Source organism: Somniosus microcephalus, chromosome 4 (assembly GCF_052327205.1).
Source record: "Somniosus microcephalus isolate GS21.2 chromosome 4, FLI_Smic_1.0, whole genome shotgun sequence".
Lineage (NCBI taxonomy): Eukaryota > Metazoa > Chordata > Chondrichthyes > Squaliformes > Somniosidae > Somniosus > Somniosus microcephalus.
This window is the reverse complement of record NC_140990.1, coordinates 246,928,337-246,955,972: the sequence shown is the minus strand read 5'-3', so window position 1 is coordinate 246,955,972 and position 27,636 is coordinate 246,928,337. Positions and strand designations below refer to the sequence as shown.

The following is a 27,636-nucleotide window of genomic DNA, read 5'->3' as shown; positions in this document are numbered from 1 at the left end:
ATATTGGTTGAGTCAGTGCACATTTTATTGATGTACATGCTGAACACATTAATACATTAAGGCTACAGACATAGTTATATGTGGTTAAACATTGTTAAGCTTTTGGAAGATTAGCTGCCTGATGTTACCCCTTTTTACCATTTTTATTTTGTTCTGTTAGAATGGAATGACTAGTTTGGTTGGATTTTAGTGGCCGCTGTTAAATGTACAGCGTATGTACAATCTTCTGATGATTCAAAGCCATTTTTTGTGTTATAAAATTTGGAACTATCCAATAATTTGAATTAAGCAACATAAGTAACACAGCAAAGTGAAAATTTTTGTGCTAAAAATTGAATTATCAGATCATTTGAATTAAGCAATTTGGAATTAAGAGTAGATTGTAAGCAAATTCCTGACCCAATTCCATATAAAGACACACATTCAAAAACTGAGTAGCTACTTTGTTCTACGGGCAGTACCTCAAGCTTCAGTTAGCAGCAGTACATTGTTCGCTGTTCAGTCACTGTTTCCCCCTGCCCCAAATTAACAGTAAACACACTTGTGGAGCTAAGTAATTGATTGAGATAACAAGAATTCCAAAGCATCATTACTTGTGTTTTTTTTAACTACTAGTACATCCATCTGGAATAAGAGGCTAATGGGTGATTACACTTGTGTGCATAATTGGTTGATACCACTTCTGCAGTGCTAGATACAGAATGTGCATTTAGCATAACAAAAGTTTTATTGAGAATTGGTTAAAAACTCTTTATTGAAGAGCAAATACCTCAAATGATTGTTTAAAAGCAGGATTTTTGTGGCTGCCTTCCTTTTAAATAGGAGGCTGCATATTTAAAATGAATTGGCTGTTTTAATCATTAAAACTAATGTAATAAATTTATCTAAAATTGCTTGGCTACTTTTTCCTCACCATATAATTGTGCATTCTAAGATATAATACTGCAGTTGCTTTTAGTAGTGCAGTGCTCATTGCTCTTGTACTGTTAAAAGATTCAGATAAAAATAGGCAGAAGAAAGATGGAGTTTCCAGGGCTTTAAAAATTCGCTCTAATTATTCACCAGTATGTTTCTGTCAAAGCTTCCACTGCATACTAGGACTCAAAACTAAAAGTGACTCCAACTATTATACATAATTCGGCTCCTTAATTGGCAAGAACGAGGTGAGAAGTGGGATAGGGGAAATCCAGAGAGACTAATGGGGCACATATCAGTGACTTCATCAGTACAGAAGTCCCCTAGGTGATTGAAGTCAGCAAATATTTCATCAAGAGAAATATCAAGGAGCTTCATCTGTAAAACCCAGTATGCATGATTATTGAGCAACTTATTTCAGGAGTTTTACATAAACTATATATTTATAGAAAAGAGAAGGAAATGATTGATGCTAATGCTATAAAATTATGCAGCTGAATGCTACACACATAATAACGTAGAACATTTGAAGATAAGGTCAGCCAAGATAGTGCTTCCAGATGTAGTTTCAGTAAGACAATAGGGCTACCAACTTCCTGATAAGAATTTGATGTTGAAACTGTATATTTTCTTTCTGCTTGTAAGTAAGTTTTAGTTTCTCAAAGTTTATGTTCTCCATTCTAATAAACACTTGCAATAAATATATTTTGTATGTCTTTAATAGCAATATACTTACTAGAGAGTCCCAGGTTTAACTAACATTTAAACTTGCCCGCTGTCATTTGCCCAATTTTTGGTCCGGCCAATCAAACAAACAGTGCACAAGACTGTACCCCTTTGGTGGGAGGAGCAAGAGCAATTCTTCATGCCATAAATATGCTGCCGACCAGCCATTGCATAGATTGCTGAATTGTTTGTCAAAGTATAGTCCTTGAAGTTAAGCTTTCCTTCACTTTAGAATTAAAGCCATATAGCAGTCTTCTGGTGATAACTGATTCTTCTTTTCAAGGTGAACTAATAGAAGTAGGTAAATGTGAATTGGCTGAAAGTAGCTTTGTTCTGAACCAAAGCTGGGAGTACTTGGTTCGTGTTGTTCACTGTGGAAAGATACGCTGGGGCAGTTTGTGGCCTAGACTACCCACCCCCTTGCAGCTGGTAGGAGAAAATGCTGAAAATATTTTTTTTATTTTCTCAAAACATGTTCATAAAAGATATAATATGGGAATTTGACATGGGACAAAATCTCATTCATCATTTGAAACTAATAAGTGAATTTATTTGCAATCTAAAACAAGGTCTCAAGTTATGATAATCCTCTGCTTATGGAAGACAGGTGATACAGGAGCCAACAAAATCTAGAGGAAGAAGGGTAGAAAAGACCCAAAAACATAACCACAATGCCTCTCTTACTTGTCTGTTGTCTTTGTGTTATGTTTCTCCTTTCATTCTTTCATTATTTCTTTCTCTCCTTTTCACTTTCTCTCTCCTCTTCTGTCTGTTGATTTCTGCTTTCCTTATGGGTGGGTGGCACAGAGGGAAAAGGTGCCACTGAGGACAGGAGGTCGAATGTATTGGAGAAAGATGCACTGTTTTATAATGATGGGGCTAATCGCACATGTGCAGGCAATAAGTGTGTGATCCCTGCATATTAAACAGCAAGCAAACAGCTATGTTAAGGAACTACAACATAAATTTTAAGCCCAGTAATAGTTAAAAATTAAGAGGGAAAAATTGTGTGTCACCCCTTTTGGGGTGCTAACGTCGCCGGGGCGCTAATTTTATCGCCCCCAAAAAATTAGCTCCTCTCCACCTGAAATTCAGTTGCAGCACCCCAAGCAGGAAGTGGGGTGCTACAGGAAGCACTCCACCTCCTTCTTGGGGCGCTACAACTGATTATCGCAACGCTACGTGCAATAGCGCCATGCACGCCGGCACGTAGCGCCACGTCACTGCAGCCCTCCTCCCCTGATTGAAGGGGAGGGGCCTAGCACTGTGCGCACCAGGGCCCTGCTAGAGCACCGGGGAGCGGGGTTCCGTGAAAACAGCTTGGCACTCGAGTGCCGGGCTGAGCAATCGCGGTCGGCAACCCGAGGAAAAAAGGGGAAGGGGGCAGGTGCTGGCAGTCGGCCCAAAAAGAATGGCTGCCAGACACCTGCCCCTTTTACTACCGCTGCCGCCGCAAAAACGCCCCCCTGACCCTGTCAGACATATCATCTGTCGATAGGTCAGGGGGCACAACCAAAGCTGAATTCGCGGGAGACGTTACCGGTGCCGCACCCGGGCGCTAGGGGATTTGCGCCCCGTTAGCACTAAGAGAGGTGCAAATCAACCCAATTTTTCCCCCTAAGTCTCAAACTATATCTTTTGCTCAAAATAATAAAATTTCTAATATCAGAAGTAAAACAAACTTTGTTTCAAATTAATATACAGATCACTGAGGAGCACGGGCCAACCAAGGTCAAGTCACAAGTCCAGTGGATCATGTATATATGGAAAGGAGGCAGCAAGTACACCAACAATGCTTTAATATAAAACAAATACATAAATACAGAGGAAAGCTGTATTGCAATTATGAAACAAAAAAAATAAAATGGAAAATGGGGATCAATTGATCAGACATTCAGGATCACTCCCTTTGCTTCATTAAAAAGTCAGAAATGGTTAAGGGAAGAATATCGTTAAGAAATACAAATGAAAATTGAGGTAGTATAAAACATTATTTTAAAACTCAGGTTTGATTAAAAATAGGGCACAATAGTGTATGCATGCATTTTGGAGTCAGAATCTGTGTGATCATTTTTAGGCACAAAATGGGTGAGAAAGCCCAGCACAGAAAGAGCTATGCAGGAAGTAGCTAAAACTCCAGCTGGAGCTCCTAAGTTAGGCAGGCCTATGGAGGGAAACATTGAAAAGATTTCTAACACACAAGAGGTAACTTTATGGGTAAACATAATGGCCTGGAATTTGCGGTCAGCGGCGAAGCAAAGGTGTTCGCCGCTGGCACCCGAAGAAAGCATTTTGAGCTGTTTATTGGTTGCCTTTCTCCATAGTTTGTAGGTATTCTTACTCCTTGCTAGTTGTTTGTTGATAGCTCTTCCTATCTGATTAGTCAAGTTTGAGGCGTTCTGAATTATTCAATTAACAGTGATTTGTTATTTTTCTTAAGATATTTCATCAAATTAGGATTTCTTTTGTCCAATTGGGACTTGGCAAATGTGACTGACATTCTGGGGGGGTGACATTATGTGACGGACAATTTTCACTCATCCAATGGATGGCTGCTCTTCAAAAGAGCTATTATATAAGGAAGGATATACTTGCCTTAGAAGGGAGTGCAATGGAGGTTCACTAGACTGATTCCTGGGATGAGGGGATTGTCCTATGAGAGATTGAATAGACTAGGCCTATATTTCCTAGAGTTTAGAAGAATGAGAGGTGATCTCATTGAAATGTATAAAATTCTTAAGGTGCTTGACAGGGTAGATGCTGGGAGGATGTTTCCCCTGGCTGGGGAGTCTAGAACCAGGGGTCACAGTCTCAAAATAAGGGGTCGGCCATGCAGGACTGAGATGAGGTGAAATTTCTTCACTCAAAGGGCTGTGAATCTTTGGAATTCTCTACCCCAGTCGTTGAGTATATTCAAGACAGAGATCAATACATCTTTGGATACTGAGAGTCAAGGGATAGTGCGGGAAGGCAGTGTTGAGGTAGAAGATCAGCCATGATCATATTGTAAATGGTGGAGCAGGCTAGAAGAGCCTAATGGCCTACTCCTGCTCCTATTTCTTATGTACATTGCACAATGCAAGCCAGCGGCTACAACATTGGATTTTCACAAATAAGTCTGAGTATGAATCTTGAAATTTCTTCTGTTTATGTCACATTCTGATTTGAAGGATGAAAGGGAGTATTATGTGGAAATTTGGGATAGAGGGAAATGGAGACTTAACAAAAAAAAAACGTGAGGGTTGTCAGTGCTGAAGAATGGAATACTTTCATTGTTCAGTGTTTCCTGGGTCAGATCATCTACTGCAGATATAAAGCAAAGAAAGAAAGACTTGCATTTCTTTAGCGCCTTTCACGATCACTGGACATCCCAAAGTGCTTTACAGCCAGTGAAGTACTTTTGAAGTGTAGTCTCTGTTGTATTGTAGGAAATGCACAGCAAGCTCCCACAAACAGTAGTGTGCTAATGACCAGATATCCTGTTTTAGTGATGTTGATTGAGGGATAGATATTGGCCAGGACACCAGGGATAACTTCCCTGCTCTTTTTCGAAATAGTGCCATGGGATCTTTTGCATTCACCTGAGAGAGCAAACGGGGCCTCGGTTTAACATTTCATCCGAAAGACGGCACTTCCGACAGTGCAGCACTCCTTCAGTACTGCACTGGAGTGTCGGCTTAGATTTTTGTGCTCTGGAGTGAGACTCGACTCCACAACCGTCTGGCTCAGAGGCGAGAGTGCTACCAACTGAGCCACAGTTGACACTAACAAATAAAGCTATACTCTGTCCCAACAAATAAGTCTTAGCCTCAATTTCAGAATACATTCTCTAATGCAGCAGTATGATTTTTTTCACTTCTGCACCAGCTTATGAGCTTGAGTGAATTACCAATTTAGACCACAAATTAGGGGACAGTTTTGTGCTTATTAGGAACGGGATTGAGGGTGTCCAAACTCATTTCACATGGAGCCTTTACTGCCAACAAATAGATAACTCTTTCATCCCATCAGTATGGGTTATATTTGAACTCTGCTCCTAGATGTGAATGGCCAATGTCGAGTTCACTGTCACCCAATTCCTTGGGAGATAGGGGCATTGTTAAAATCTATTGATATAGAACACGCCAAGGTATTTGTCTTTTTGTTGCTTGATGAGGTAACTAATCTACATGTAAGTATATCTGCTGCTTGAGGCCCAACTGAAAGGTGCCTGCTTTATTTTTTACACAGAAGACAGGTGTTTCTAGTATAATAAAACCAAAATACTAATGTAGTGGACTTTGGGCGTTAGAACTAAAACCACAATAAAAGTGGCCTTAACTGGAATGTTTTAAAAAGCAATCTAGATCATTTTATTTTAAGGAGTACTAACATTTCGTGGAGAGGAAGCAAAACTGGAAAACTCTTTTCTGGGCAATTTTATGTTGGAGGTTGAAAAAAAACTGGGGACTACGGCTGATTACTCACTAAAGCAATAAAAAGTCCTAGTGGATTCGATGACAACTGAGATTGAAAGACTTCATAGTCTTGCAAGAATATGATATGCAGGTAACACTAAATTATAACCTGCACACTGGAGGAATTCAGCTTCTCTGAAGTAAGCTGATTATTAAAAATAACTTACAAATGTTTAATTCTACAGCTGTGAAAAACTGAACCTGAAGTTAAACAAGGAATTACATAGTGCTGTAGCTTTCATTAAAAAATATTTTTTCTATCACAGGAAGCTCTGTTCCAACCTTTCTTTCTCATAAGACAGCAAACTGTCTTCCTTACTCTTTTGAAGAGGCATTGTTAAAAATTGAAGGCTTTTAAATGGTGTTTTGGGGCGGTGAGAAGGAAGATGAGAGGGAGAAGTAATATATTGAAAGCGCTGGTACTAGTCTAATTTCACCAGTTTTTGAAATTTATAAGATGTATATTTAAATTGTGCAAAATTATTATGAAATTTGCACGCTTTCAAAAAAAATCTTCATACTTTATCTCCAAAACTGTATACAGGAATTTCCAAATTTCAATTCTGCATGATTACACCCTTTATGTTAAATCATTAGTTGAAAAGAGATTTGTTCCCCCCAGAAATGCCAACACATATTTTGTCCTTCCCCATTAACAGTATACTGTATACAGTTTATCAATGAAAGGGCTGGAGGGTCCAGGTATACAGTCCAACTGTTGGAGGTAATTCTGACTCATTTTGTAAACCCAAATTGTCAATCTACCATTCAGTATACTTGACTGGTGCAGGACAGAATTCTTCCTTTGTTAGACTTCCCTTGATTCCTCCAACCCAGCCAAGGTTCGGAAAGTTGAACATGTTAACTGACATGAATTTTCAGCCAATATCAGATCCAATATGTTAGATACCTGGTCACCTACTGTGTGAATTTTTGTTTGTTAATCCATTTCAGTAAGTAGCTAACTCATTCTTTGCTCATTTTATTCATAACTTGGGTTTGTCAGATTTCAAATATCTGTACAATCTTTTGCATGCTTTTAGTAGTAATAGAGTTTAGAAAATCTTCCATGGTTACTTTAAAATGCTGTCATTTTGGACAGCAACAAGTAAATTGTTTGTAAGCCTGAATAACTTCGGTAACATTCACTTAACTGCCTATAATTATGTTGATGAAAGTGAATACCAATGAGTGTAGATGGAAGTGCTTTCAGATTTTCGTTTTCCATTCATGAATCAGATATGAACACATAGGGGCCGATTTTTCATTTTCACTATTCATCGGGTGGACAGTGGTCAGGGCAATTTTACCACCAACCTGATGAACCTCACTGGAGGCCCAAACTATTTTTTGGTCAGGCCTCATTAGAATAATATCAGAGAACTGCCAGGCAGCCAAGTGGAATTGGTGCATTCAGGAGAGAAGTGAGGCAACCCTGGTTGGCGGGGGCGGGGGGCATAGGGTGGGAAGATTTTATTGGGGCTGAGAGGACCATTCATACTCCTGATTGTACAAAATTCATTCATAAAATGGGTTGAGTTTTTCCTGCGAGGCCTGCAGTGGTGCCTTTAAAGACCGCTAGTTCAGCTGTTCAGCGCTCGGTTCCACCGGGTGGAACATGCACTTTGCCCAGAGGAAGATCAAAGTTGCATCAGGGTCCTAAATATGGTGTCGGACCTCGATTCGGATATTTCAATGAGACTCCTGCCTGCTTCAGTGCGGTAGTACTAGGCGCTTATTTCGAGACTTACTCTCCAAAATTGCATCAGGTGGGCCTCGGTTGAGAAGACGGGTAAGGATTTTTAAAAAATTGTCTCCCTAGCCCTCTGTTTATGCTGAAAAACAGGGTGTAGTGAGGCAGACATCCCCTCCATAGAATTGACTATATCGTGTGAAGGTAAACTCCAGGTAAAATAAATCAGATATCTCGATTCAAACCAACTATTTAATAGCTGCTTTTAAAATTATACAACATTAAGATTCTTTTTTAATAAACTAGTTGTTTATGGTGCATTCTTTCGACAGAAAACGATCCCAAGGTTTTGGAAAGGCAAGAACAGCAGCAGCCATCATATATCGCACTAAGTTATATCAACAGGTATAAACTTTAGATTTTACCCTTAAACAGAATTTTGAATCTGTACTGAGCAGCTCACCTTGCAGGATGTATTCTAAAAAGTAGCTTATTAAATATTTCAAATGCTTTGTGAATATACTTGAAGGAAGAACCAATTCATAAATTTGTATGTAATAACTTGGTTTGTTTATATAATATGCAAATAGAAATGACATGCAGTTTTATATTGCTGCAGTCCATTTATTTCAATAGCTTTTTGTTAAATAATATTCAGTGTTTTCAGCATAAGTTTTATTTAAAATTTATGCTCCGAGACTTCCATCCTAATAGCGCATATATTGTATTTCCTAAACCTGACTTGCAGCATTTTTCTTTCCATAGGCTTCAGCTACCTTTGCTTCGATGTTGAAGTGTACAATATCTCGATAGTGGCAGTGATATATCTGACTTGGAGACCGTTGATATTTTCTTGAGAAACGGCTCATAACTGTTATTTTGGCTTGTTAATTTGAATTGTAGTAGATTGACTAAACTGCTGAAGAACATTATGTATTTAAATCAAATCAGAGGCTTAAAAGAGAGCTAAAGGTGGTGAGACTGGAGACTGCTTTTTGCATAAAATGCATATCAGAGGAAAATTGTGAAGTGCATCCCCGTTGTTTGGGAGAAAGGATGGCGAGGGGGCTATTTCCCCACCAAGTAAACAAGTTGGTACAATGATCAGTGTTTATTTTTTATACTTAAGTAGAATAGGGAGGGAATCTAGCTCCTCTGCCTAAGGAAAAGCAGTTTGATCAGAACATAATTTGGAAGGGAATGTTGTTGAGTGCAGTGCGAGATGTAACTTGATGTATCCACTTGTATCTTTTTCCTTGTTTTTCACAATTCTAATTGTCCCATGTGGTATTTGTCTTCAGACTATGTTTCGGGCATACAGCCTTCTCCCAGGTCTCTGCTAATAGCGTTCTTGAACTGGGAATTAAAAGGTGTGTGATAACCATCAGATATCTTCCCTCATCTAGTTCCTATTTAGAGTGCTTGACTCTGTCAGCCACATATCCAGGATTGAGGCCTTACAATGTGGGAAATTGCAGAAATGAGCCCACTTTCTTGCCATAACATAGCCTGTTGGGCCTCAACAAACTATGCTGCTTAGCTTACAAGTTCATAACCATTCTATTTTTTCATTCAATGCATTAAAACATTTTGAGAGTGGTAAATTTCAAGAAAAAAACATACATGTTGTTTCAAAATATGTTGTCTTTCACAAATGGTATTGTAAGAGCTCTGGGACATTGGAACTGGTTCTGGGGGAGGTGGGACCAGTTCAAACCAGACGGTTTGCACCTGGGCAGGGCTGGAACCAATGTCCTAGGGGGAGTGTTTGCTAGTGCTGTGGGGGAGGGTTTAAACTAAAATGGCAGGGGGTTGGGAACCTGAGCAGGGAGACAGAGGAAAGGGAAACAAGGATAAAAGCAAAAGATAGGAAGGAGAAAAACAAAAGTGGCAGTCAGAGAAATCAATGGTTTAAATCAAACATGACCACAGTAAATAATAATTCTAATAGGTCTAAGAGCGTTAAAAAAGCAAGCCTGAAGGCTTTGTGTCTTAATGCGAGGAGCATTTGTAATAAGGTGGATGAATTGGCTGCGCAAATAGAAGTAAACAAATACGATTTGGTTGGGATTACGGAAACGTGGCTCAAGGAAGGCCAGGACTGGGAACTCAACATCCAGGGGTATTCGATATTCAGGAAAGATAGGCAAAAAGGAAAGGGAGGTGGGGTAGCATTACTGGTTAAAGAAGGGATTAACACAATTGTAATGAAGGATATTAGCTCTGAGGTGGAATCTGTATGGGTAGAATTGAGAAATACTAAGGGGAAAAAAACGTTAGTGGGAGTGGTTTATAGACATCCAAACAGTAAGGCGGAGGTTGGGGATGGCATTAAAAGAGAAATTAAAGAAGCGTGCAATAAGGGCACAGCAGTCATCATGGGTGACTTTAATCTACATATAGATTGGGCCAACCAAATGAGTAACAATACTGTGGAGGAGGAATTCCTGGAGTGTTTACAGGATGGTTTCCTGGACCAATATGTTGAGGAACCAACCAGAGATCAGGCCATCTTAGACTGGGTATTATGTAACGAGAAAGGATTAATTAGCAATCTTGTTGTAAGAGGCCCCTTGGGTCGGAGTGATCATAATATGATCGAATTCTTCATTAAGATGGAGAATGAAGTAGTTGACTCGGAGACTAGGGTCCTCAATTTAAATAAAGGAAACTATGATGGTCTGAGGAGCGAGTTGGGTAGGATTGATTGGGGAATGGCACTCAAAGGGTTGACGGTGGATAGGCAATGGCAAACATTCAAAGACCGAATGGATGAACTACAGAATTTGTTCATCTCAGTTTGGCATAAAAATAAAACAAAAAAGGTGACCCAACCATGGCTAACAAGGGAAATTAGGGATAGCATAAGGTCCAAGGAGAGGGCATATAAATTGGCCAGAAAAAGCAATAATCCTGAGGATTGGGAGCAGTTTAGGATTCAACAAAGGAGGACAAAGGGATTAATTAAGAAAGGGAAAATAGAATATGAGAGTAAGCTTGCAGAGAACATAAAAACTGACTAAAAGCTTTTATAGATATGTGAAGAGAAAAAGATTGGTGAAGTTAAGCGTAAGTCCCTTGCAGTCAGAATCGGGGGAATTTATAATGGGGAACAAAGAAATGGCAGACCAACTAAATACATATTTTGGTTCTGTCTTCACAAAGGAGGACACAAATAACCTCCCAGAGATGCCGGGGAACATAGGGTCTGATGAAAGAGTGGAACTGAAAGAAATCAGTATTTGTAGGGAAATGGTGTTAGGAAAATTGATGGGACTGAAGGCCGATAAATCCCCAGGGCCTGATAATCTACATCCCAGGGTACTTAAGGAAGTGGCCTTAGAAATAGTAGATGCATTGCTGGTCATCTTCCAGAACTCGATAGACTCTGGAACGGTACCCATGGATTGGCGGGTAGCTAATGTTACCCCACTATTCAAAAAAGGTGGTAGAGAAAAGGCGGGGAATTATAGACCGGTAAGCTTGACATCGGTAGTGGGGAAAATGCTAGAGTCCATTATAAAAGATGTAATAGCAGAGCACTTGGAAAGCAGTGACTGGATCGGACAAAGTCAACATGGATTTACAAAAGGTAAATCATGCTTGCCTAATCTACTGGAATTTTTTGAGGATGTAACTGGTAAAATAGATAAGGGAGAACCAGTGGATGTGGTGTATTAGACTTTCAGAAGGCTTTCGATAAGGTCCCGCATAAGAGATTAGCGTGCAAAATTAAGGCATATGGGATTGGGGGCAAGGTATTGACTTGGATAGAGAACTGGTTGGCGGACAGAAAGCAAAGAGTTGGAATAAACGGGTCGTTTTCCGAGTGGCAGGCAGTGACTAGTGGGGTACCGCAAGGATCGGTCCTAGGACCCCAGCTGTTCACAATATATATTAATGATCTGGACGAGGGAATTGGATGTAATATCTCCAAATTTGCAGACGACACAAAGCTGGGGGGGAGGGTATGCTGTGAGGAGGATGTCGTGAAACTCCAGCACGATTTGGACAGGTTGGGTGATTGGGCAGAAACATGGCAAATGCACTATAATGTGGATAAATGTGAGGCTATCCACTTTGGTGGCAAAAACAGGAAGGCAGATTATTATTTGAATGGTAATAGATTGGGAGAAGGGGAAGTGCAAAGAGACCTGGGTGTTCTTGTACACCAGTCGCTGAAGGTAAGCATGCAGGTGCAGCAGGCGGTTAAGAAGGCAAATGGTATGTTGGCCTTCGTAGCAAGAGGGTTCGAGTACAAGAACAAGGATGTCTTGCTGCAGTTGTACAGGGCCTTGGTGAGACCGCACCTTGAGTATTGTGTGCAGTTTTGGTCGCCTTACCTGAGGAAGGATGTTCTTGCCATGGAAGGAGTGCAGCGAAGATTCACCAGGCTGATACCTGGGATGGCAGGAATGACGTATGAGGAGAGATTGTGTCGATTAGGCTTATACTCACTGGAGTTTAGAAGATTGAGAGGGGATCTCATCGAAACCTATAAATTTCTGTCAGGCCTGGACAGACTAGATGCAGGAAGGATGTTTCTGATGGCCGGGGAGTCCAGAACCAGGGGTCATAGTCTATGGATAAAGGGGTAAGCCATTTAGGACTGAAATGAGGAGGAATTTCTTCACCCAGAGAGTGGTGAACCTGTGAAATTCTCTGCCACAGAGGGCGGTGGAGGCCAGTTCATTAAGTATATTCAAGAAAGAGTTGGATATATTTCTTAAGGCCAAAGGGATCAAGGGATATGGGGAGAAGGCAGGGACCGGGTACTGAATTTGGATGATCAGCCATGATCTCATTGAATGGCGGAGCAGGCTCGAAGGGCCGAATGGCCTACTCCTGCTCCTATCTTCTATGTATCTATGTATCTATGTATTAATAGTGCATGCTGAATGATTCTTAACCATTTTTGGCACAAGAATTATCAATTACATAGGAACAGGAGTATTTTCTTGAGAAAAGGCTCATAACTGTTATTTTGGCTTCTTAATTTGAATTGTAATTGACTGACTAAACTGCTGAAGAACATTTTGTATTGAAATCAAATCAGAGGCTTAAAAGATAGCTAAAGGTGGTGAGACTAGAGACTGCCGCTTGAGCCTATTCCGCCATTCAATGAGATTATGGCTGATCTGTGACCTAACTCCATATACCCGCCTTTGTCCCATATCCCTTAATATCATTGGTTAACAGATTTTTATCAATCTCAGATTTAAATTAACAATTGACCCAGCATCAATTGTCATTTGCGGAAGAGAGTTCCAAACTTCCACCACTCTTTGTGTGTAGAAGTGTTTCCTAACTTCATTCCTGAAAGGCCTGTCTCTAATTTTTAGACTACGCCCCCCAGTCTTAGACTTCCCAACCAGCGGAAATAGTTTCTCTCTATCTATCCTATCAGTTCCCCTTAATATCTTGAAAACTTCGATCAAATCACCCCTTAACCTTCTAACTTCCAGGGAATACAACTCTAGTTTGTGTAATCTCTCTTCGTAATTTAACCCTTAGGGGGAAAAATTCCATTGTTTGCGCCTTAAGAGGGTGCTAATGGGGCGCAAAGCAACTAACGCCCGGGCGCGGCGATGTTTGCGCCGCTCACGAAATTAACTAGACATTTTGCGGTGGCGCTAAACACTACCGCCACGATCTCCTACGCCGGCAGATCGGGACGTCAGTCGAGTGCGTAACGCCCCTGCCTTACTGCCTGCCTCTAGCAACGACAGGTTGAGGGGAGCGTTTTGCAGTCAGGAAGGGACTGGGGGAGCACTATTTAAAGGTGACCGCTTCCTGCCTTTTTTTGTTGGTGACATTTTTGCACCACGCATTCTGAGAGAGAGCGAGAGAGAGAAACTTCTGGAGAGATTCAATGCTGTGTGAAGGAGTTTTGGGTACTGAGCAGCACTTTGCAGGTTCATTTTGATTTGCCCTTGTATCGATCTAGAAGAGACTGTGGGGGCTGCACTCTGAGCTCTTCCCCTGGGCGCCTCCATTGTTCTTTCCAGCAGATTTGATGTACAGGTCTCTCCAGGCCAAGATTCAAGACTGCAATGAGCAGGATGTGGATGGAGAGCAAAATCAACCCTCCCCTTTAAGATAAAAACAGAAAATGCTGGAGAAACTCAGCAGGTCAAGCAGCATCTGTGAAGAGAGAAACAGAGTTAACGTTTCAGGTCGATGACCTTTCGTCAGAACTCCCCTTTAAGAACTGGCCGGCGCCAGTGTATCTGTGTTCCATTGCTGACTGACATCACATAAGCTTCGCCAGCGCTCTGAGGTAGCGCCGCTCTCCTTGGCCTTTGCACCTTAAGACAGTTGTGAAGTGCCTGATTTAGCGCTCCAATCACCTCCAGGGGCGATAAAAGCCAAGTTTGCCGTCGGAGGCGATAATTATCGGCAGACGCTAAACTTTGCGCACGGCCGATAATGGCGTCCCAAACAGGGTGATACTGAATTTTTCTCCCCTACAGTCTGTTGAATCCGTGTGTTAATGGAGACACGGAATGCAGGAGTTGATTTAACAAGTGTTTACTGAACAAAGTCTGGAGGTGAACTAACTATACAAGACGCTATACAGGCTTATATACCCGAGTGGTCACTACCGGTACTACAGTACACAGGGGCTTCAAAAAAACATAGTTCCTCTTAAAGGTACATACACTACAGAGTCCAGTTATCATTCTGGTAAATCTATGCTGCACTCCCTCCAAGGCTAATATATCCTTCCTAAGGTGCGGTGCCCAGAACTGCTCACAATACTCCAGGTGTGGTCTAACCAGGGTTTTGTATAGCTGTAGAATAACTTCTACCGCCTTGTATTCTAGTCCTTTAGCCTTTTTGATTATTTTCTGTACCTGTTCATGACATTTTAATGATCTATGTACATGAACCCCCAAATCTCTTTGGACCTCCACTGCTTCTAGCTTTTCACCATTTAGAAAGTACTCTGTTTTATCCTTTTTTGGTCCGAAGTAGATGACCTGACATTTGCCTACATTGAAATCCATTTGCCACAGTTTTGCCCATTCACTTAGTCTATTAGTGTCTCTTTGTAATATTATGCTTCCATCTACACTGCTTACAATGCTGCCTATCTTTGTATTGTTGGCAAACTTGGATATGTCGCTTTCTATCCTATCATCTAAGTCGTTAATAAATACTGTGAATAGTTGAGGCCCCAACACAGATCCTTGCGGGACACCACTAGTCACATCCTGCCAATTAGTGTACCTGCCCATTATCCCTACTCTCTGTCTCCTGCTGCTTAGCAAATTTCCTAACCAGGTCAATAATTTGCCTTCAATTACATGAGCTTCAACTTTTAGCTAACAGTCTCTTATGGGGGACTTTACCAAATGCCTTCTGGAAGTCCTTATAAATAACATCCATAGACATTCCCCTGTCCACTACTCTAGTCACCTCTTCAAAAAATTCTATCAGGTTCGTCAGGCATGACCTACCCTTTACAAATCCATGCTGACTCTCTCTGATCAGCTGAAAATTTTCAAAGTATTCAGTCACTCTATCCTTAATTATAGACTCTAGTAATTTCCCAACAACAGTTGTTAGGCTAACTGGGCTATAATTCCCTGGTTTCCCACTCTCACCTTTCTTAAATAGTGGAGTGACATGCGCAATTTTCCAATCTAAAGGAATGGTTACTGAATCATGAAAACTTTGGAAGATTATAGTTTGGGCATCTTATAAATTCAAATTTTTATAACTGTAAACAATAATCCCCAAGCGATCTGGAATTTAATATTTTAGCATCTAATTCTGAAAATTTAGCATTGCTGTTCTTGCAGTTTTAGAGGAGAGTTGCACCCTTAAAAATAATGGTTGAACTGAATGCATCTCCCAGTCAGCATAAAGTATGGTTATGCTTTTTTTTAATCCATATCTGGAAATCGCTAGCTCAATAATTGGTAACGAGGAGTGCAGATATGTATTGAACAACAAGTATATTTTTAAGCAAGCTAGTAGAATGTTCAGGGTTTATCTTGTTTTGTAGGGTGAACTGCAAGCGGCACTAGATTAGAATTTGGCCGCACACACACGCATTTTAAATAGCTTTTTAAAATAAAACAAGCATTTTTTAAACTGAAGTTTGAAATCGATATACTATTCAAATCAGACTAATGTCATATTAGCAAAGTGTGTGAAACATTTGCAAAGGTAACATTGAATTAATAAATGTATGCTAATGACTTCATCAGATTAACAATTTCATTATATCAGCATTAAATAGTACTGCAAAGAATTTGATTTTATTTCTCTAAACCAGTTGGGGCATAACATTCTTTTTTTGAAAGACCAGTGGCTCCTTTTTAAAATGGTAAGACTGTAAAGTCAGGACTCGGTAATTACCTTGCCCATATTCTTTGCTCCACAGAAAAGCATATTGCTTTATGTGCTCTTGTACTTCAAACTGCAGGAGCCTTTCTTTCATCAGCTTAAACTGCAAGTGAACAGTGGCAGCTTTCCAGGTGTACTTTGCAAATTGGGGTTTAAATGTGGAACACATCAAATTAAAATTCAATATTAATTATTTTGTCTTGCTGCAATTCTGAGTAGCTTAAAGCAGCAAGGGTAATCGTCTAATTCATTGTATGTGTCTTCAGTGAGCTTAATCATTGTCAGTTCCCTAATAAAAGGTTATTATAGAAACAAAGATCCCAATTTTACATATGGTAGGCATGGGAGAATTACAGAAACTGGTCTCTAAGGTAGACTTGAGCATTCTTGACAAATGACGCCCATGCTGTGATCAGATACTCAACAAGAAATCTCGTTATTAACTAGGCCTGTATAGATAATTAGCACTTGGGCTTCAAATTTTAAATCTGGCTTGAGATGTATAATTTATCAAAAGCTGTAGCTTGCTGTCAGAATCCTATAATAAGTGTACATTATTGATGAATTGAGATTAAACTAAGATCGAAGAGAAATTGGGCCATAGGTTGAATTTTGAAAGGTCTGATTTCAATGTTTACAGTGCTAATTTGGTATTTTGGAAAATAGCTCTAGTCCCTAAATGATGAACAGCTGCAGAACAAAATAAAAAGGCCCCTTTATTTTTGCTTATTTTTACTCTCTTCCTCATTTTTTCAGTGATTCTCATTCATTTACTTATGAAATCTGACTGACTTTCTGCGTAGAACATTTTGCTTTGCAACTTTTTTTTTTAAAGAAGGGTGAAGTAAAAATGTTAACCATCCACCTGTTTAGATTTCAGTGGCTTTTGTTTTGTTTTTAGAAAAAGTTTGTCCCAAAATTTGGGTTGGGTGCTATTTTTCCAGAGCCAGAACTTTCTCCAACTCACTATTGGCAAGACTGAAGCCACCTTGTTCAGCTCCCACCAAAAGCTCTGCATTCTTTGTCCCAGCTGCATCCCTCTCTATGCTCACTCCGGCTAAACCGAACTTTGTGCCATCTCAGTGTTTTGTTTGAAACATAGCTGAGCTTTAAATCTCCAAATCTTATCCATCCACAAGACTATTTAATTCCACTTCCTCAACTTTGTCCACTTTAAGCACTTTACCCCGACTGCTGCCGGAACTTTTACCATGCTATCAGTAACTCTAGGTTTGACTACTCCAATGCTATCTTTGCTGGCCTGCCAAACTCTACTCTACATAAACTCCAACTCAACTAAAACTCTCCCACGCGCAACCTGTCTCACGCTAAGGGCTGTATTTTGCGGGGGGGTCAGCGGGCGCGATCGGTGGCGGGTCGGGTGGGAAAGTTTTTTTTTCCCCTCATCGGTTTGGGACCCCACTGTGAACCCACCGCCACGTGCCTTTACCAAGCCGAGCAGACCCAACACTCAGTGGCGGAGGAGGCAATTAAAATCATTAGTGGCTTGTTTACAGGCAATTATCAGTGTTTTTTCCCCCAGCTTTTTGGATTTGACAGCTCGCCCACTGGTTTCCCGCTGTGCCTAGACCTCGTCTGTTAAGCTGAGGTAGGAGGTCAGTGGCCATTGAATCAGCTGATGAGTTGACAGCTTCAAATGTCAAGTCAAAGCTCCCAGCTGATTGAGAAATGTTCCCTTAACCACTAGCTTCTCTAAACTGCATTTCCACTACTGATTCAAGATGCTGCAAGTCTTTACACAAGTCTCCATCCAGTTTGACCTCATTACCTCTCCCACCATTGACAGATCGCTTCTGTCATCTCAACTTCACCTGCCATCTATTCCATCAGCATGGGCGCCCTTGAAACTCTCTCACCTTGGTCCTCAGAATCCCACCACGATTAGCCCCAACACCAGCAGCACCAACAACACCACCAACCTTCTCCGCAATCAACAGATGCTGCACGGGTCACGGCATCAGCACCCAACCACATTGCTGCCACATGATGCGCCAGGTTGGCACCACCCCACCACAACACCATAAAGCAACCCTACAATGCCCAAGCCATTCCTTTCGCACTCATGACCATTGTGGGGGGTACCGTTATATCTCACCATTCACTGCAACTCACTAAGCCACTTCCAAAGGTGCACACAAATCTATCCAAAGTGTTGAAAATAAAGGTTTCAGTGTTTGACACCACATTAACAGAATCTTTATCTAAACATTGCATAAAACGCCCAAGTGCCTACCCTTGTGTGTTGGCAGTTAGTATGATTGCACTAGAATGAGGGTGAGTGTGAGGAGTGGCTAGTGAGATGGGGTTGTGATAATGTAGATAGAGAGGGATGGGTGGAGGAGCAAGCTAAGTTGGTGTGAGTAAGAATGTGCAGAAGTAGGGTAGGGAAGGCAGAGTGATGGGGATGTGATGAGAGGCACAGCAGGATGAGGTTGAGTTTGGCTTTGTACTAATGTTTTGTGATCTACTGAGATCATTGAAACGTGTGTGGCACTGCACCCAGGTCCTCCTGACCATATCCCTGCTTGTGCCCTCCTCTGCAATGTGCAACCAGGCTGTGTTGACCTCCTAGGGAGGTCTCTTCTGCCCATGGGAAGGGAAGAGGACCTCCTTGTGTGCTGTTATGGAGGGAGTCATGGGAGAGCCTGGGTGCAGCCCTGCACCTCTGTGCAGTGCTTGTCAGTGTTTGCAGCACCTCAGTGCTGTGGAACACTGACAGCACAAATGTCAAAAGAAAGTTTGCCATGGTTTCTTTAAGGAAACTGGCTGATGACATGTCATCAAATGATGTCATCAGACCGGCTTCCTCTAATTGGCCGGGAAATGCATTGGGTGGGCTTAACAAGCCCAATCACAGTAAATTCATTTCAGAGGCCGGGATGGAGACAGCAGCCCGCCAAGGTTTGTAAAACCCAGCCCTAAGTTCTACTCGCTCATCACCATTGTCCTCACCGTGCATTGCTTCACCATCCCCCAATGCATTCAAAGTCCCTTGTCCTTGTTTACAATCCCTGCATGGCCTTGCTAAGCCTACCTGTGCAACCTGACAAGAGTTCAATATCACCGGGAAGTCAAATAGGTTATGTTTTAGTTAGATTATTTACAATAACCTATCGAAATACAATTCTCACTAACTGCAAAAGCAAAAAAAAATTAAATGTTGACCAGCTCATTATGAAGCCCCCTTTTTTCTAAGTATAATTTTACAAGATATCAGAAAAATAACCAATTGGACTATACTGTTGGAATGAATTAAGTGCATGTTTGTCATTATTCACAATAACCCATAGGGGTCTCTGGTACATCACTGGTCTTTTATCCATTTATGATGAGTTTCTGTAATTAAAATCCTATTTTTTACCACTCTTAAGGATAAGGAATCTCATCAGTTATAAATGGCAAATAACAGTTTTTCTTCCAGTTTTGCATTTTTAAACCTAGAGCAAAGCTTAGCTTTATTTATTGTAAGTTTATCTAAGGAAATGGTGATATCCCATATGCTCAGGGCCCCTGCTGTCCAAATATAGTGCATGACTGTGTACTGAGTTAGCTGTACAGGCTTCTGAATTTTAATGATGTTGGAGATATTGTGTGTCCTTCAGCTTGTTAAACTGACATGGCCGCTCCATAAATCATAATACCTGTGTATCATAAAATCAATACAAAAATGCAAACTCAGCGTAAACCCTTAAGTATTTTTTTTCTCTTGCAAGGATCTAACAGTTTAAACTTTAGATCAAAACAGACTAGTTGGTTGCATAAGATCAGAACATATTTTAATTTGCATTGTCATAGAAACACAAAAAGAGATTACAGTGGTTTAAATTTTGGTGCTTACTTTTGTGGTCCAGTTATCTGCACTGTAACTCTAGTTTAAACACGTATATTTTTGTCCACAGCAAAAAAAAAGGGGAACTTAAACAGTCAATAAATGTTAATCCAGTCAGAACTCTTGCACACAGCTTGTGGGTGTTTTGGAACTTGTTTTGTTTCATCTTGCCTTGAAACGTGGTGATCCCCAGAGTCAGCGAGTAAAGCTAGAGGCCCCCCACAGACTTGTAATAAGATCTTTCAAGTTTAACCTCTATTTGTAGATGCAGTAAATGCCTTAATATTAAAAGTGACCAGCAACAAGTAGGATGTAGATATTTTCTAATTTGTAGCCTGGTCGCCAGGATCAGTAACCATATAGCCATTTTTCATTTTCTTATTTACATTCCTGAACCTTTTCAGGTTTATGACTGATGCTGCCCGCCGTGAACGTGAGCAGATGAGAAAAAGACATCAGGCCAAGTTAACACCGGTCCTTTCCAGTCCTGTGGGAAGAGGGGGCACACCCGCATCACCTCATCCTGGCAATGGGAGCTCCGCTTTTCCAGGGACGCCACCAGTTACACCATCCTCTTCTGCCTGCAGTGGAACACCAACTGGTAGGTACTTTTTTTTAAAAAAAAACAAAATTATATTTAATTCAGTTAATTAAATGTGCAGTAGTCTTCTAGCAGCCAAGTTTTAGTAAATAATAAATTTACTTCAACGTTGTATATAAATATACATTTTAAGTTGAGTTTATACAGGATGTGCTAAGTAAGTGGAGCTTATTTTCTGAAGCAACAAATATTGAAAAATCAGCAAAAGTTGTATACAATGCAAAACACATTTTTGATTCCCTTAAATTCTAACATGGCTGAATTCTACAAGCAATATGGTGCTAGGCAGCTATAAATGATGGTAGATTTGTTTATTTTGACAAGTAATTTGAACTGGATATCTTGTCTTGCTAGCAATGGTATCTGATGAATGCTGGTAGAACTGTGGTGATTAGGTGACCTTTGACTTTATTGTAATTTCATAGTAATTATAGTTTGACCATTGGGCAGCACGGTGGCATAGTGATTAGCACTGTTGCCTCACAGCACCAGAGACCCAGGTTCGAATCCGGCCTCGGGCGACTGTCTGTGTGGAGTTTGCACATTCTCCCCGTGTTTGCGTGGGTTTTCTCCGGGTGCTCCGGTTTCCTCCCACAGTCCAAAGATGTGCGGGTTAGGTTGATTGGCCATGATAAATTGACCCTTAGTGTTAGGGGGATTAAATACGTGGGGTTACAGGGATAGGGTGGGATATGTGTTGGTGTAGGGGTTACGGGGATTGGGTGGGATATGTGTCGGTGCAGGCTCGATGGGCCGAAATGGCCTCTATCTGCACTGTGGGGTTTCTGTGATTCTGTGTGTGATTCTGCTCCTGTAGTCAAGAAAACAAAATGGAAGGCACAGGAAACAGCAACTATAATTTGCATTTATGGAGTGCCTTTAACATATAAAATGTCCCAAAGTGCTTTACAGAGATGGGAAAAAGGAGATTAGGAGGGGGAGACCAAAGCTTTGGTGAAAGAAGTGGGTTTTAAGGAGGGTCTTAAAGGAGGAGAGGGAGGTGGAGAGATTTAGGGAGGGAATTCAAGAGAGTGGGACCTAAGAATTTGAAAGTTTGGCTGCCAGTGGGATGAAGGGAGTGGAGGATAACAAGAGGCTTGAGTCAGAAACTGAGAGTTCGGAGGATTTATGTAGAAAGGGAGGAGCGAAGCCATAGATAGATTTAAGGACAAGGATTTTAAATTTATGGGGACGGGGGTGCAATACCAAGCAGGAAATATTGAAGGAGCTGTCAAAAATAAAATGATTATTGAATTAGGGTGCTGGTTGTAGCATATTTTTATAATAGTGGCATTAGTGCAACAAGGAGTCAACTATACATATTGGGCTTGCATTGGAGCCATTGTTAATCCAATGTAGGAAAATGGAAGTTTTACCACAGCTGAGGTATGTTGGTTTGTGCAGTTTTCATTGAATGTATGCAAATCATGCACATGTGGCAACAGTTCATTCCTGGTGTTAACCTACTGCTTACAAAACATTACAATACATTACATTGCCTGTGTGTATGGCAGATATTCCTGCAGGATTTATGGAGTCAAAATAGTCATCCCAGCTTTTATTTTCTATTGTATAATTATTTTTTGGTTGGGGAGGAGAAAAATGCTTGATATCAGATGTCTGCTTTGCAGTATTCTAGTTTTTAAATTTCCAAGTCATAAACGTTAGGCAGAATCACTACAAATTTAGACTCTCTTACTCCTTCATAAAATACCTTTCAATGAATGTGTAGCTAGTTATTTAAAGAAAGTAACATAAACCGAAGGTGTTAACCACTCAAGTAAAGTGCAGTGTATTCAGATTCTCAGCATACTATGTAGATCACAGTGTCTTCCTTGATTGATCACAACAGTTAAACCATAAAAGTAACATTTTAATAAACTTGTGTAATATAATTTGCTCACGTAAAGCAGACCATTTTGATTCAGCACAAGGTTGTGCTTAAAGTGTTTTCCTAGAAGGAGGTGCACTGTGTGGGGCAGATGGGAGCCCTAGGGGTGACCTGGCGCTGCTCTATAGTAGTTTAATAAGGTTGTAATCTGATCGCCATGCTGAAAGCTGCAGCCACAGTTGCTTGCACGCAAAGCTATACATGAGGTACTGTAAGGTTTAACATTTTCTGAACAGTGAAGTTTCCAATGCAAAAATTACCTGATTTTTAACTGGATACCATGTGTTAATGAATCAATTGTTTTGTAAGAACTATTTTGGGTAAAATATGCTAGTTAAAAATACAGTATCAGTATAATATCATGTAGCTATGATTGTGATGATATCTGGTTATTTTTAAATCTGTTTTGGTAGAAAGAAATCTTGTTTATACTCACAATAGCTAGATTTTGCCAGGCAAATTTAAGCCGAAAGATCAGACTCCCAGTTTCATGTACAATTCATAGCATGCATCTTGTTGCACAGCTGTGTAGCACATTAGAGAAGGCAAATTAACATTCGAATGTCTTCTGAAGTGGATGCTAATTGCAGACTGTTAATTACTGTCATTAGGTAGGCTGCTAAGAGGTGCAACAAAGCATCAGACTCATGATCTTGTTGTTTGAAAATGATCTCCATCCAATAAAAAACATGTCACTTACAGAAATTGTAAATGCAAAATTTGCTGATGCAGTTGAAAATTTCGCCATCAGTAGCCTTCTTGTGATGGATGCATTTTTGACACTGTTTCAGTGTTTAGAGTCTGAAAATAATGAGTATCAATGTTCTATCATCAGAATATGCAAAGCTGAAACAGCCCCTATGTATCTTTTAATTAAAGGAAATGTTAGCAGACACTTTGCACAGTTGTGACTGAACATGATGATTCAGTTCCACATTTGGTTGGTGTTCAAAACAAGACTGCTCTAGGCTGCCAATAGGACCGTAATGATGCACTACATAAATTTAAGTTGGAAATAGGCTGTTTGTAGCAATGTTTACAGACTGCATTATAATGTTAAATGGGTAGTTTTCATAGTTTCAATGGTTTCAATGCATCTGTTTGCATAAAGCAAGGCTTTCAATGGTTGTTTTTGTTTACAGGTTGTTACTTAGGTTCTAAATTATCAGATAGTGAAATGTAAGGTAGAATGCTATAGAATTCTCTATTTACAGATAACTTGATTGTTACTATCTTACAAAATTTCAGCAGATTGAGGTTTTCTGAGTGGAGGAGGAGTGTACCTTTTTATGCCCCTTGTATCTTTATGCTCCCTTCTAATTTTTTGTAACACAGTATCTGTTTTTCAGTTTTAAATGAAAACTGCTCTGTTTCCCATTTGTTCTTTTGCACATGCTCTTTTCCTTTTTTCACTTCCCTCTTTTTCTTGCACATCATTGTAGATTTCTCTTTCCTCTGTGTGTGGTGCTTGTTGAATGTTTATTCTTGCTTCAGTTGCTTGGTTAGTGTGCTGCTAGTTGAAATGATTCATGGCCCTGACAGATGTCTGGTACAGCTGGATGTGTCCTTGATCATCCCAAAAGTCTGGACAGCACTGTCATTCACCATTGCCCAAATTATCTCTGTATTGACTGTGGAACCCTCTGTGACAGAGCTGTAATGGCTAATTACCCAGGATGCCTTTAGCAGTTCAAAACACAAGTGTGTTTGCTATGGGTATATTGAGAGTTATTGTGAATGCCATTTATTTATAATGGTTTCAAAGGGGAGGTGAAGTGGACAAGACTCTTGGTTTAAAGCAATTCGTCTAAATATGGATCCGTTAAAAAAAAAAAAAAAAGTAACCTTTTCCATGTGTTTACTTTTTTTCCTGAATCTTTAGGCAGTGAATTAGATGAAGAAGAAATTGAATGTGAAGATTCCGACAGTGACGAATCATGGACAACAGAAAGTGCTATTAGCTCTGAGACTATTCTAAGCTCAATGTGCTTGAATGGGGATGATGAGAAGCCATTTGCTTGCCCTGTACCTGGCTGTAAAAAGAGGTACAAGGTATGTATTGTGTCCAGCAAATTGGAGATGTCAATAAAAATGCACTTGGACAAAAGGTGACGCCTTTCTATTTACACTGTTCTGCAATGCATAATAGAAACTAAGATCAGAGATTTCATTTTTCACAAGTTTACAAATTAACAAGCTTTTGCTCATGGTGTTGCTATGAATCATAAATGTGTATTAGAATGAGGTTTTGGAGAGGGAATAGAGGGTACAAAATCCCATTCTGACTGTTAGTGAAGATGATGAGTTCCCTGGAGGCCAGACAAACCATAGTGGGAACAGCTTTTCACACAAAGAATACAGTAATTTGCCACATCCTGTCCAGGTCCTGTTTGAATGTCAGTCCTGTCTTAATTACCAGTATAACAAAGCTATTCTATGTTATTCTGAAATCTTTCTGGCTCCATGTCTGATGCACGAGAGCCGTCCAGCTGAATTGCTCAAACATCATTATTGAAAGAGCAGGCAGACTCGGCAGATTAATAGTCCTTGGAATGCCTGGTACGATGGAGGGAACAACAAATAAAGGGTAATGGTTTAGACGGAAGCCTAAACCAGATCCTCTGTAGGGGATAATGCAAGGCAAACTTGCTCTTTTTGATGAGCTGCTATTATGTGACTGAGAAGGAAGTGGTGGTATGGAGCTAGGCTTAACTAATTTAGCAGAATTTTGCATTAAATTTGAGTCTGACTTTGGTAAACTGGAGTAAAACATACTGAATTGTTAAACATGTAAATATGTTGGAAATTGATTACTTCTAAACTGCAGTATTTCAAAAAGCTTACTTTTCCAATTTCAATTCTGATTTATGTCTGAACTAAATGTCGAATTAGAAACGTAGACAAGTGTGACTCTCTCTTCATTTTTTACCACTTTATCAGTATAAACATTTGAGGGAGATCCCATGTAAGACTAAAATCTTACCAAAAGATAATTTCCATGTTATTAACCTGCTCCTTGGATCACAGCTTCACAGTTGTTTTTCCTCTTTGGTTAATGGTGGCTGGTGGCTGACCTTCAAGTGGTGGTAGCTATTACTAAATATAATAGTTGCACACTTCCTTTTGATTATTGCTGCTAATATTAGTCTGAATTTTGGTTTTACAACCAACAAGTTGAAAATATCTCTGGCATTGTGACAAGATCCAAGTACCTATATTACTATAACTTTTAATACAGGAATGCCATTCATGTACAAGATTTGCTGCTGATCTGGATTTGTTTGAATTGATTTCTAAAGTATGACCCATTGTAACAGTAACTTGTACTTATTATGGAAAACTAATTTCCCCATTAAGCTTTTACTTCAGGAAGATTGAAATGCATCAACGTTCTCTTTTAATCAAATGATTATACTTTGATAACAGCCAAGTTATTTTAATAAGGTCAGACACATCTCTTACAAAAGATTGCAAATCTTACTCGCATACATATTCTGTCAACAAAATTAATACGCATTATGCTTTCATCTTTTCATTTCCCCCCCAATTTTCTCTCCCTTGCTTTGCTAAAGACATTGGCCCGGAATTGAAGCAGTCCGTGCCCGCATGCTGGACAACATTCAGGCTTGGGCTGATAAGTGTCAGGTAACATTCGCACCACACAAGTGTCAGACAATAACTATCACCAACATGAGAAAGTCTAACCACCACCCCTTGACATTCAACGGCATTACCATCGCTGAATACCCCACCATCAACATCTTTGGGGGGGTCACCATTGACCAGAAATTTAACTGGACCAGTCACAAATACTGTGGCTACAAATGCAGGTCAGAGGCTGGGTATTCTGCGACGAGTGTCTCACCTCCTGACGCCCCAAAGCCTTTCCACCATCTACAAGGCACAAGTCAGGAGTGTGATGGAATGCTCTGCACTTGCGTGGATGAGTGCTGCTTGACTCCATCCAGGACAAAGCAGCCCGCTTGGTTGGCACCCCATCCACCACCCTAAACATTCACTCCCTCCACCACGTGGATGCAGTGTGTACTATCTACAAGATGCATTGCAGTAACTCGCCAAAGTTTCTTCGACAGCACCTCCCAAACCCGCGACCTCTACCACCTAGAAGGACAAGGGCAGCAACCGCATGGGAACACCATCACCTCCAAGCTCCCCTCCAAGTCACACACCATCCTGACTTGGAAATATATAGTCGTTCCTTCATCGTCGCTGGGTCAAAATCCTGGAACTCCCTCCATAACAGCACTGTGGGAGTACCTTCACCACACGGACTGCAGCGGTTCAAGAAGGTGGCTCACCACCACCTTCTCAAGGGCAACTAGGGATGGGCAATAAATGCTGACCTTGCCAGCGACACCCACATCCCATAAGTAAATTAAAAAAAAATAAAAAAATTTGAGGTCAGGATGATGGCGAACTGACAGTGTTCGTCGTCATTCCGCCTTTGAAACTGACCCCAACTTTGGGATTTGGCACATGCGCAGGCAGTTGCGGTCTGTCATTGACAGCTCTGAAACAAGCTGCACTGTACACCCACAGAGCCAGCAATCTGTGTAATCGCCCAAATTAGAGAAACTGATGAAAACTTTGGATCTTCCGCAGTAAATAAGCTGTTAAATTCCCCACTAAAAGTTAGGCCCAAAGTGATTAGGTGTAACTGGGGTTTTGACAATGTTATTACTGCCAAACCAATGTTAAGGGCCTGGAAAACTAATTTTAATTTTGTGCAGTGTTAAAATTGTCCATTTTAATAAAAATGTAAATTTTTAAGAAACTTTTCAAAAATGTTTACATTAAAAAAAAAAGTTTGTCCATCTTTATTTCAGATTTGCCTTTTCCCCATTTGGGAGCCCCAGTCTTTGTTTTGCATTGTTAAAAAGTTAGAATTTTAAGAGCCTACCCACTTCCTTGCTCGCTGTCTGAGAATTCTGCATTTTGATTGGCTGTTTAGATACCTTCATCACAGCACCTCGCACAAGGGGACTCCCACTAACTTCCGTTGATTTAAATTGAAGGTCGGAAAACCCGAAGTTCTCAACACCGGGATCGCAATATCCTTGTGTGAAGCTTACTTCAGGGCCAGCGGAGAATGCCTTTGCTTCGCTGCTGACTGCAAATTCCAGG

General features: G+C 40.5%; 1 protein-coding gene across 4 annotated transcripts in view; it reads left to right on the top strand.

Annotated features, from left to right (window-relative positions):
- Window positions 1–27,636, top strand: part of LOC147120340 (juxtaposed with another zinc finger protein 1-like) — a 209,540-nt gene that overhangs the window by 164,905 nt on the left and 16,999 nt on the right. For all 4 annotated transcript variants that reach the window (XM_085986129.1, XM_085986130.1, XM_085986131.1 and 1 more), the window contains 3 exons: window positions 8,124–8,196; window positions 20,404–20,600; window positions 24,374–24,543. In XM_085986129.1, the coding sequence (XP_085842255.1) occupies window positions 8,124–8,196; window positions 20,404–20,600; window positions 24,374–24,543 (440 nt within the window). The remainder of the gene's footprint in view (window positions 1–8,123; window positions 8,197–20,403; window positions 20,601–24,373; window positions 24,544–27,636) is intronic.